The sequence below is a fragment of the Crocuta crocuta genome, unplaced genomic scaffold, assembly GCF_008692635.1.
Source record: "Crocuta crocuta isolate KB4526 unplaced genomic scaffold, BGI_CrCroc_1.0 scaffold190, whole genome shotgun sequence".
Taxonomy (NCBI): Eukaryota; Metazoa; Chordata; class Mammalia; order Carnivora; family Hyaenidae; genus Crocuta; species Crocuta crocuta.
This window is the reverse complement of record NW_027527955.1, coordinates 4,681,599-4,694,221: the sequence shown is the minus strand read 5'-3', so window position 1 is coordinate 4,694,221 and position 12,623 is coordinate 4,681,599. Positions and strand designations below refer to the sequence as shown.

The window sequence follows — 12,623 nt, the reverse complement described above, 5'->3', positions numbered from 1 at the left end:
AGGAAATGTTTGCAATGCCTGGAGAAACATTTTTGGTTGTCACACTGGGGGACAGGTTGTGCTACTGCTTCTGGAGAATAGTAGGTAGAGGCGAGGGGGACTGCTAAACATGTAAACAGGATTGCTTCTGTCAATAAAAAAATTATCTAACTCAAAATGTTAATCATGCAGAGGTCGAGAGACCTTGGTCTAGAAGTAGAGACTCCGATGATAATTTAACATGCATTTTAACATTCCAGGCAGATAAATTTACCAGGATGCTCTTCATCCAAGAGTAAAGACTGGCCCTATAAATAAAGGTTATTAGGGCATCAGTGTAGAATTAATGAAGTATTCTGAAGGTGATGTTACAGTAACAATCTATTTTTAAAAGATTGGACATTGGTATAGGAAGTTGGGTTTTAGAAATGAGGACTCCATTTACATTGAGTATAACAAAGGAGTTTGCTTGGAAGGAAGATGATTGAGCAAAGCAAGTCCTTTTGTCAAGAGTCCAGATGATGTGGTTGGTTCAGTTACAGCACTAGTTTCATTTTCATTTCTCACGAAAAAGATTTCATTTTCTTTGGTTAGGATAAAATTAACAAATGAGACATTTAAATTGAACATTAATTGTGAGAGAGTGTGTGCAAATGAGAGAGGGGCAGAGAACGGGGAGGGAGAGAATCCCAAGAAGTCTCCGCACTTTCAGTGCAGAGCCTGACATGAGCCGCCACAAACTATGAAATCATGACCTGAGCCAAAACCAAGCATTGGGTGCTCAACCAACTGAGCCACCCATATGCCTGGTTTTAGGTTAGTTGGGGTATTTTTGGTTTTTTTTGTTTTTAATTTTTATTTTTGAGAGAGACAGAGCGTGAGTGAGGGAGGGGCAGAGATAGAGAAGAAGACACAGAATCTGAAACAGGCTCTAGGCCCTGAGCTATCAGCACAGAGCTTGATGGGGGGCTGCAACCCAGGAACAGGGAGATCATGACCTAGGCCAAAGTCAGACACTTAACCAACTGAGCCATCTAGGGCCCCTCACCCCCCACCGGTTTTAGTTTTATTATACCTTTTAAACGTACTAAATTTGTAGTCTATTAATTAGCACTTAGACATAAGTTGCCCTCTGAAAGTGAATCTGGGTGAAATCAGCTTGTGTTTGATGAGCCCTCAAATCTTTAATATACCCTGAGAAAGGTCTATAAAGTTTCATTTCAGAAGATATGGGGATACTCCTTTTCAATCAAGGTGTCCAGAATGTAATTAATCTTAGGAAAATCATGACATTGTAAAATAAAACTTTCCCATACTGTAGTTATTTAAGTATAACTTTCAAAACTTTTTTTGTCAATTTCATATCTCTGCTATAAACTTTCTTAATATTTGAATTTAAATGTCTCATTTGTTAATTTTATCCTAACCAATAATAACTGTGAAATTGAGGGGAAGATGGTTATTTTGTTAATATATATTGAAATACATTACTAGTCAAATAGTCTGTATATTACTTAAATTTATTTCATATACTACTCATGGCAATATATCGTACTTTGAAAAACACAGTAATCAATTTTATGACTTCTCTAAATTTTGACTTCTGTAAATGACAGAAAGTGGCATTTGAGATGGCTGAAAAAGAGAATCTATAAAAAGAATTGAGATGACTGAAAAAGAGAATCTATAAAAAGAATTTGAAATGTTTGTTAATCACTTTCAAGAAAGAATTAGATTTAGATTATCCGATACCTGCAGGTATATATTCTGTTTGTCAGAGATGATGGCGATATACCAGAATTTTTCATTTTTTATACAAAATCTTCCATGCTCTTTGACTCATTTACTATACAATATTTGATGGTAGATTATTTTTCCAAGTTTCTCAATATTAGGAAGAACCATGTGTCCTGGGTGAACAATGCAATTATATTCTCCTTGCTCAAAGAATGTAATCTCAATGGAAATGAATACATTCGGATATTATGATTAAGCTTAGTTTCTTCTGAATTTAGATCTTCAGAAAGTAAGCTTAAGTCTTTTTTTTTTTCATTTTTAACGTTTATTTATTTATTTTTGAGAGAGAGAGAGTGGGAGGGGGGCAGAGAGAGAGGGAGACATAATATCAGAAGTAGGCTCCAGGCTGTCAGCACAGAGCTCAATGCGGGGCTCAAACTCACAAACTGTGAGATCATGACCTGAGCCAGTTGGATGCCCAACCGATTGAGCCCCTCAGGCACCCCTAAATCTTTTTTTAATGTTTACTTCTTTTGAGAGAGAGCATGCCAGGGAGAGGGGGAGGGAGAGAGTGATTCCAGGCAGGATCCGCCCTGTCAGTGCAGAGCCTAACAGGGAGCTCAGTCCCATGAACCATGAAATCATGACCTGAGACAAAATCAAGAGCCTGATGCTCAACCGAGTGCCACCCACGTGCCCCATCCAGTGAACTTAAGTCTTAGCATGTGGACGATCTGATGATATTACTGGGCAGCTTTGTGTCATTTTGATTGAACTTAATAATAGAAGGTAAATCCATAAACATAACTTGATATTCTATTCTATCTATGTCATGTCAATTTCTTAAAAAAAAAATTCAGATATTATGAAAGCTGGGTTTCTAATTAAAGCAATTGTTTGGCTTCTCTGGTGCCAGATCACTTGTGTTTAAATCCTAGGTCTACTTTTTTTAGTTGACTCTGAGCAACTTAATTAACCTCTCTATGCCTCAGTTTTCTTGTACATAAAATGACAATAACTAACTTCATGGAATTGTTGTGAGGATTAATCAGTAAATATATGTATTTGAAAACAGTTTGATTTTAGTATATCTACAAAGGTGTGTCTAATTTGAATAATAAAGTCTTGCTTTACTTTGACCATTATTTAAAATAAACTCATTATTGGTTAACAGTGGGCTATTTAAAGTCCTTAATTTCAAGACTGTATAATTAGTGGAGCAATAACATTTTTAGGATAATTCTTCTGAGTAATACACACAAAGATCATACTAGCAAATGGCTAATTTTTAGTGGGGAATCGTTGATTCTGTAAAGCCTTGTAAATGCATTTAGAACTTTGAAATGTTTATTTTTCTTGTATAACAATTCTAAAACATCAGCAAAAACATAGTTCTATTGATTAATTTTTTTAACTAATCCCTTCAGGTTTGTGACTGGTTATATCCTCTAGTTCCTGATAGATCTCCAGTTCTTAAATGTACTGTGGGAGCCTACATGTTTCCTGATACCATGTTACAAGCGTCAGGATGCTTTGTGGGGGTCGTCCTGTCTTCTGAATTACCAGAAGATGATAGAGAACTCTTCGAGGATTTATTAAGACAAATGTCTGACCTTCGGCTTCAGGTAATGTATGATCATCTGTAGGATGAAAATCTGCTTTAACATAAGCAACTTATGCTTTTAGAGAAATTGTAATAGACTCTAATGTGATCAGAGTTAGGAGACTGAGCATATATAATTTGTATGTTCACAAATATTAATTGGAAATTGGATGTAAATAATGATTGTGACCTCTGGGGTCAAATTGCCTGGGTTTGAATTTGAACTCTTCCATTTAATAGCTGTTTAACTCAAGTTATTGATCTTCTTTTTAGTTTCCTTATCATAAAATGAGAATAATATCATCCGCTTCATTGGGCTGTGGTGAAGATTTAAAGTTAGTACTGTCTTACATGAGTGCTGGCAAGTGGTGATATCCTGTGAATGTTAGCTCTTCTTATCATCACTGCCTTCCTGCCCAGTTGGGAAAATAGGCTAGTGGGACTAAATGGTGAAGTGAAGGCAATTTTGACATTAGCATATGGGCTAAATTGGACATTTTAGGGGTATGATTGGCATTTTGAGGAAGAAACAGGTTTTATTTGAGGGAATTATCTTCGTTCTCATGATAAGTGAAACCAAATAAAGAGAAAATAAAGTCTGATTTAAAATATGTTTGGTCATCCTGCAGATTTGCCTTATTGAGCCTATTTTGTTTTTGTTTTTTTGCCTACATGTTGATCTGTTATGAAGAGATGAAGTAGAGTATTAAGGAGAGGCTTTCTTTAGTGTTCTTGCCCATCCTGATGTAGGACAAGAGGGGAAAAATACTTTTAATTGTGAATGCTGACAGTTTACGGCAGTTGAGGGAGATTGACAGCATGATAGTATAATCTTTTATTCTCTAGTCAGTGTGTATTTAGAATCTATTATTTAGGTATTAAATGGTGGATGGGAAGACAGAATAAGAGACTATAAAGATACAGTGTAACAGCTTCTATTCACACGTACTTAGAGTCTGCTGAATAACCACAGTATAGTATGATAGGTGATGAAATAAAAGTATACACACAGTTCAGGAAGGAGATCAGGGAGGATTTCACAAAATGGTTTCCCTTGAGTTCAGTCTTGAAAGCTTTGTTACTGTTTTTTCAGAAATTAGAATACTCTTTCGATCTGTACCTATATTGAAAAGATCACAGTTGATAGGATCTAAGCCAAAGGTCAGAGTCATCTGTAGCATTAGGTTATATGAACTACATATGAAGATGTTCTGGTAAGCAATATATACTTTAGCATAGCCAATTCTAAACATTTAAGGTATATTAACAAAACATGTGACGCCCATACAGAAATGTGTGTAGTCTTAGTGTGCTCATAGAGAGTAGTTTACAAAGGCAGAAGCGTGGCCAAATGGATATGAGTTCAAGTCTTAGCTTTGCTGTTTACTTAGCTGAGTGAAGTGACATTCTTAATTATTTCGGACCTATTATGGAGCACTTAGTCCCTTTACCCCTATATTCACTGGACCTATATTACTGGGCTTTAGGAAAGAAATTAAACCAACTTTTAGGTTACATCTTTACTTTTCTCTGTTCAGTGTTTTTTGGTTGCACCACATCATTTTTAGTTTGCTCTATTGTCCCAGAACTCCAACTGTAAACAAAAGTTAGTTAGTAGCTATAATTTCGACTTGTTTTTACTCAAGTAATTATTCAGTAAAGTATATCCAAGCAAAATACCTGTAGTTTTAAGTAAAAACACAAACAAAACAAAATTAGTGTTACAACAATGCAGAGAGGTTAAACAGAAATGAGTTTGTTGCTTTTATTTATTTATTATTTATTTAGTTAGTTTATTTTTTGAGAGAGAGGGAGAGAGCAAGCAGGGGAGGGACAGAGAGAGAGAGAATCCGAAGCAGGCTCCGTACTATCAGCACATAGCCTGATACAGGGCTTACATTCATGAACCATGAGATCATGACCTCAAACAAAATCAAGAGTTGGACGCTTAACCGACTGAGCCACCAGGCACCTCTTGTTCATTGCCTTTATACTCCTTTAGTCTTACATGTATCTGTTTCCTAAAACTTAGAGTTGTTATTTAATTAATTTCAAATATAGCTATGTCAGAATTAATGATAACCTACGCTAATAATTGCTGTAAGTTTATCTTTTATGCTTTGTCTTTGGAAATTTGCTTTAAGCTATATGCTACAAACTAAATAACTTAAAGGATTGAAGTTTGATGATGAGCTGAAACAAAATTATAGAAGAAAAACAAGCAAAAGTGGTCATTTAGACTGTCAAACACTGATATTTGAACAAGTGCATTACTAGAGCATAGCTTAGAGGAAAGTCATTTGAGAAAATTTGAATTTGAACTTAATCCTTTACCCCTTAGGCCAACTGGAACCGGGCAGAAGGAGAAAATGAATTCCAAATCCCTGGAAGAGCAAGATGCTCTTCTGACCAATTGAAGGAAGCCAGTGGTACTGATGTGAGACAATCGGGTCCTTCATTGGACCAAGACAATAAGGACGTGCGTCATAAAGGAAAACGGGGGAAAAAAGTAAGTAAAGTAAGTAAAAAAACAATAAGGTATGTGTGTCAATTCTATTCAAATGGTACCTTTCACCAGTTTAAATTATTTATAAGATCTTATCCTTGTTTACTAAGCAGAGCAACTTGCAGAATCACAAAGTGATCACTGGTAAAAGTTATTAGAATCAGCTTTAATATTTTCCTTTACAGTGTTTGTTACTTAACACTGTTTTAAAGCATGTTTTGTGGTTTAGGGGTTAGATTTTTTCAAGTATTTGAAAGATTTTTTTGTATGTACATTAATCCATTTTTTTGTTTTGTGGTGTTCTCCACTTTTCTGTATACACCAGAGTCTTGGGGCTAAGTTTGCCTTTCCTTACACTGCCATTTTTATACAGTCTTGTTTCTTTATGGATGGTCGTCAGGAAAGAGAATGAATTGTTAAAAATATGTTTAGTAGTTCCTTCTTTCATTTCATAGATCCTGAGCATATGCTATTCTCTAAATGGTAAATTTGGAATACAGTTCGGTAAGTGTTTAGTGCCAGAATGCTAAGCATAGTGGAAAAGTTAAATTTCTCATCTTAAGGAATTTACCTTCTAGTGAGGAGGACAATTAGCCAAGAGATCATTTTTATCCAGTTGTGATCATTAGATGACAGTATGTAGGGTTATATAGAAGGCTAGATTGTACCACCTAACGTACAACCTAGTCTCATTGATAAGTATGGGCGTGTGGTGGTGTGGGAAACCATAAGAGAGGCTCTCCTGAAAGGGCATTATGGCTAAGATGAGTTCTGAAGGGTAAGCAAGAGCTTGCCATGCAAATAGCAGATTGAAGGGGATTCTAGGCAGAAGTAGTAATGTAAGCAAATATATGAAAAAAGAAAATAGTACTGTGAGTATTGAATTACAGTTTTGTATCCTTCATTGTTGTATTCCATATTCTAAGTGCTCGATAATTTTCTTTGGAATTAATGCATACCATCGAATGTTCTACATTTATTTGTAGTTTATGTTGAATGTCTTAGACCAGCTTATAAAGACATTGGGAATCCAAGATGGTTCAAATTAATATACTTATTTAAAAAAATTTATATAAGTTAATGCACAAAAAAAAATTCCAAAAGGTAGAAAATATACTTAGGGGAAAAGTAAGTCCGTCTCCCTGGCCCTCAGCCACCTAGCTCCCTGCTCTAAGACACATTGCTGCTGGCTTCTTACTACTCTTGCTTACTGATTTTACATTTTCAAACATACATGCATACACATTTATTTTGTGCATGTTTACATACATATATATATGTATACATAACATACATATATATATAAATACATATATAGTATGTGAGACATACTGTTTTGCTTCTTGCTTTTTTACTTAACAGTATATTTGGAAGTTTTCCACATTACTTAAAACTTCCATTTTTAAACCATTTAATTTGTTAACTAAAAAAATCAAATTGTATAAACATATATACAATGAAAAGCTTTGTACTTTGTTTTTTATGACTGGTCACTAGTCTTTTTCTTCTCAATTTCCAGGAGCTCTTTATATATTAGGACATTGGCCCATTATTAAGGATAGAAATTGTAAATATGTTGTTCATTTTGTCTTTAGGATTTACTTAGGATTCTCTTCCCCTTCCCTTACAAGGAGGAAAAAGTAAATATATTTATATATATACAACATATATAAATATATTTTGTTTTGTTTTTAATGTCGTTTTATATTTTAGGGGAAGTTCTCTTAATCTGGTTGGGCAGTTTGATTTTCATATTATTTTATATTATAAGGTCTTTTGTTAAGTTCTTAGAATGAATAAATTTAGCTTTGACATGTTGGGTGTTGGCCCTAGCTCTCATAACAGCTGTTAAATTAGCAAAATACAGGTATTTCTATGTTCCCCATTTCCATTCAGATGGAATAGATTTTTGTGTTTATATGTTTTTACTTGCTTTACTTGATTTCTGTCAAAACCAGTTTATTTGGATACATCCTTCCTTACTGATTGAGTCTTTTAACAAATCTTTTAAATCTTGTTGAGTACCTTGAGTACTCTCCTCAAGAGGCTGATAGCTATATAAAGGAAGCTGTAGTCTCATCAGTTTAAATATGAGTTGATAAATGCTATACCGGAGATATATTGGTATTTAAACCTTATTCATCTGTGAGACCTTATATAAGACCAATATAGTTTTCAGCTTCATGGCAGTTGTGATATTGTATATAAAATGTACTTGTAGCTATGTTGGGTGGAAATAATCATATTAATTATAGCTAGTTTTTGTTGGCTTAATATTTTTTTAAGTACTTAACCATTTTTCCCTTAGTATTTTACTGTTTTACATTTTGAAATATTTTTACTATTTAGGCTAAAGATAGTTCAAGTGAAGAAGTTAATCTGAGTCACATTGTACCCTATGAGCCAGGTTCAGAAGACAAAGCAAAGGAATTACCCGAATGGAGTGAGAAAGTGGCTCAAAATATTTTATCAGGTATTACAGTAATGTTAACTTTTTTTCCCATATGATGTGAAGTGTTTGGAATCCATAAGAAACTACTTAGAAATGTAATTTTGTATTTTGGTTCTAAATGATCATTGTGTAAATACTTAGAAGGAACTAGTCTCTTAGAACATCATATATTATTCTATAGGTATAAGTTTTTTCTTGCCTTTTTCTGTTTTACTCTTGGGAAAATTGATAGTGAAAAACTTCAGGTATCCCCAAACTCTCAGGACAGCATTGAACATAAAATTAGTTATTTTCTTTTCCTCTTTGAAATTCCCCTTTAATCCTTTCTTTTCTCCCCTTTTCCCTTTTCCTCTTCCTCCAAAAAAAATTATAAAATATTCATCCATCTTTGGAAGCAAAGCAGAAAATTATAAGTGTAAAGTTGGCTTGTAAGTTTATGGCATCTTTGGGATCTAAACATTGAATTTCTTAGCTTTTTTTTTTTTTTCTGTTGATAAGTTTTTTATTAAAAGGTTTACAGGTATAATTAGCTCTAATTGTTCAATTTTAAATCTTCCTATAAAAAGGTGCTTCCTGGGTGAGCTGGGGTTTGGTCAAAGGTGCTGAATTTACTGGGAAAGCAATCCAGAAAGGCGCTTCTAAACTCCGTGAACGGATTCAACCAGAAGAAAAACCAGTGGAAGTTAGTCCAGCTGTGACCAGGGGACTTTATATAGCAAAGCAGGCTACAGGAGGAGCAGCAAAAGTCAGTCAGTTCCTGGGTAAAGTAACTTTGGAGGACTTGACTTTCAGTTAAATTAAAAATGCTCTCTTAATCTGGGTTAATCTAAATGCACATTTATATGGTTATCCCTAAGAGTAAAGGATTAGGATGAAGCTGTTTCACCTTGCTGTTCCTAGCAGGGTCTATAGCCAAATCAACCTATCTGAGAGCCTTAGAAATATTTCAGGCATTTGTCACACATTACCAATTCAGAATCTTCATTTTTTAAGACCCCTAGGTGATTTTTATTTGTATATTAAAGTTTGAGAAATATTGGTTAAAGGGTTGTTTTGATGGGTCAGAGAGGGAAGTGTCTGTACCTTTGAAAAGGAATGGCTCTGAATGTATTGGCTATATCCTTGAATATGATACATTTCTTTTAAGGATAGCTCAGTGTGTAGTAGTTGAGGGTCAAGTGAAAGGGTTTTATTGTTTCAGTTAAGCTGAATCAATGATTCTGGTGTTTGCCTTCCCAAGCAATATGCTTTTTATTCCAGATCCTTTGAGAATCATAGCCTTAAAGTTTGATATTTTCAGATGGCCAGATCATTTTAATGGGTTATGATTAGATTTAGTAAGATTATCTTTTGGTATTCATTATTCTTTTGAATCAAATTTTGGTTGTTTTTTTTTTATAGACTTAAATACCTTATTTCTATTTCAGTAAGATATTTGTTGAGAGAACATAGAAACACACATAGCTGAAAAACATGAAAGGTGGACCTACAGCTTTTACACTGCAGCAATCTTAGTTTTCTTTTAAGCAAATTGCCATAAAAAACATTATACTTAAGAGACAAAGTTATAATCAGATGCTGCAAACATGTCTTTAAACCAGATAATAGTCTGTTTAAAACTAGCCAACCCTGTTTCTCATCCTTATATATAGAAATGGTAAATTATGCAGTAAAACAATGTTAGATGTGCATGTAAGAATTTTGCTAAGTAAGAACGGTAGAATCAAGGGAAGAATACATTTTTTTTCCTAAGTGTTTCTTTTCTTTTTATGGTTATGTTAGTTGATGGAGTTTGCACTGTAGCAAATTGTGTTGGAAAGGAACTAGCTCCACATGTCAAGAAGCATGGAAGCAAACTTGTTCCAGAATCACTTAAAAAAGACAGAAATGGGAAGTCTACCCTGGATGGTGCTATGGTCGTAGCAGCAAGTAGTGTTCAAGGTAACAGTGGGCCAGAAATTTAACTAGGAAGGCCCATTTCTTTAGCTGTCATTTTGCTTAACTTTTAAATATATTTGCAGGATTTTCAACTGTCTGGCAGGGATTGGAATGTGCAGCTAAATGTATTGTTAACAACGTTTCAGCAGAAACTGTACAAACTGTCAGATACAAGTAAGTTGACTTTTATAATTTCAGTGACTAAAACTCTTACAGCGTCTTTAAAAATCCAGGACAGTTAAAATGATTGTGTCATTGAGTAGCTGATAAAACAAAATTTTTTCACTGTTTTTCTTAATAATGTTTTTAGCAAATTAATAGAATTACTGTGACTTTGCCTCATATTACTAATGGTTATAGTTATTCAGTGGTTATAATACAAATAATAAGTTTCATTTAAAAAAAGACAAGCCTGGAGTTTCTGTACACCTTAGCAACTATATGTACTTTTTTAAAATAACTTTTGTTATTTTTTGTTTCTTTAATTTTTTAAAAAAGTTTATTTGAAGAGATACAGAGCATGGGAGGTGCAGAGAGAGGGGGAGAGAAGCAGGCTCCACACTGTCAGCACAGAGCCCAATATGGGGCTTGAACCCAGGAACTGTGAGATCATGACCTGAGCCCAAGTCAAGAGTCGGGTGCTTAACCCACCAAACCACACAGGTGCCCCTTACTGCATGTTCTTGATGGATGAGGGTTTCCTGTAGTTTTGATGGGAAAACTTGAATTATAATTAAACTATTGTACCTTGTTAATATTAACCCCTTCAGTACACAAATAATGTTAAATTCTGTTATATCTTATTTGACTCTACCACTGTTCATTTTTATTGGAATGGACAGATGGTGTGTCTATTTTATATATTAAGAAGTGGACAAAAAGTTATCTGCTTAAGCTAATCTGATACCTATTAAAGGTTAAAACTTAAAATAGGATCTTTTGAATGGAGTTCTTTATCCTTTATAAGTCCCAGGACAATCAAGATCTAAAAACTAAATTTAATGTGAAGGACCTGAGTTGATTTCTTAGCTTTGAATTCATTTAAAGCCCAATATTAAATTCGTATTTAGAAAGAAAAAAGGAATATTAATGGTGTTCTCAGCTTTTGGTTATTTGTGTTAATTACCCACTCACAACATTTGAGTTCATACTTACATATCAGATATTGTGTTCAGTATGTTCTTTAATTCTTAACACTATTATCTCCATTTTTACAGATGAGGAAGCTAAAGTGTAGAGCTATTAAACCTTGTTCAGTTTATAACCCTAATAAGTAGTAGAGCTGGGATGTAAGCCAGGTATCTCTGTGTCATGCAGTGTAAAAGAAGTGCTGAACCAACCCTGCCCTTCTTGGGAGTGCAAGTTTAGTATCTAGAGTTACTTTCCACCACTGTCTATCATACATTTAGATTCCCTTCCACCATAGTAAATTACTTTTGACTTAACAAAACATTTCCACCCTGAGTTGATTTGATCCCCATCTGGGGCATGCATACCTTTGAATCAAAGCAACATGGCACATCATCTTAGAGTGTCAATTTGACTAAAAGATTTGACGAAGAAAATCCAGAATAGATCTGAAACTCTTTTGGTGGAAATCTAAAACCCAAGTCTTCTGTCTTATCTCTTGCCACTTACAGCATTGATCTCTAATGCTTTTTACGTTATGGCTCTGAGGTTACTTTGGTGGATTAGTCGTAATTAGAGTAATAGTTTCTTCTTTTGTTGCAAGAGGAAGAGAAAGTCAGAAGTACTTTTAGGCCAAAAGTGAGAGATGTGCATGGAGGAGGGCACTAGTGGGGATGAGCACTGGGTGTTATATGGAAACCAACTTGACAATAAACTATTTGTAAAAAAAAAAACAAAAAGTACTTTTAGGCCAAAAGTGAATTATTTTTAGTTTATCAGTATCATTTGTTAGGAGAGATAATTAGGTAGTCATGTTAGGAAGTAGGAAATGCTTCATTGGATTTGTCCATTTCTTTAATGAAAAAAAAAGGTTACCTAAGTACAATTAAGTAGAGCCTTATTAAAAGTTAGAGATTCATATAACTGTCTTGGTTTTGGTGTAGATTTTGTATTTTTGGTCCTTAGTGAGGAGCCCTTAGTATGATGAAAAAGATATTTTATTTCTCAGCGGCTCTGAGCTAATTTATTTCTTTTATTGTATGTATTGCTATTCTTTTTATCCGTTCCTCCAAAGATTCATGGAGTGAAAAAACATGAGAATTTAGCTAAGTAGGTTTGTATTTCTAACTATAAGACTGCTTTGGCCTCAGCAGTAATTTAATTAGAGGCTAGGAAAGTTGAGTGGAGCAAGGGGATATAAAGGGTTTTGTAATAGTTATAAATAATCTGGCCCAGAAGTACAAGTTGTCTTTTAAGAAAAAAAGCTGCAAAAATGAAAC

At 34.3% G+C, this 12,623-nt stretch overlaps 1 protein-coding gene across 3 annotated transcripts in view; it reads left to right on the top strand.

The window, feature by feature from the left end:
* The window catches only part of SPART (spartin), a 24,838-nt gene that overhangs the window by 4,222 nt on the left and 7,993 nt on the right, over positions 1–12,623 (top strand). For 2 of the 3 annotated variants that reach the window (XM_077752546.1, XM_077752544.1), the window contains exons 3-8: positions 3,144–3,341; positions 5,661–5,837; positions 8,175–8,298; positions 8,844–9,038; positions 10,060–10,218; positions 10,299–10,389. In XM_077752546.1, coding sequence (XP_077608672.1) covers positions 3,144–3,341; positions 5,661–5,837; positions 8,175–8,298; positions 8,844–9,038; positions 10,060–10,218; positions 10,299–10,389 — 944 coding nt within the window. The remainder of the gene's footprint in view (positions 1–3,143; positions 3,342–5,660; positions 5,838–8,174; positions 8,299–8,843; positions 9,039–10,059; positions 10,219–10,298; positions 10,390–12,623) is intronic. The other variant, XM_077752545.1, reaches the window with a different exon arrangement.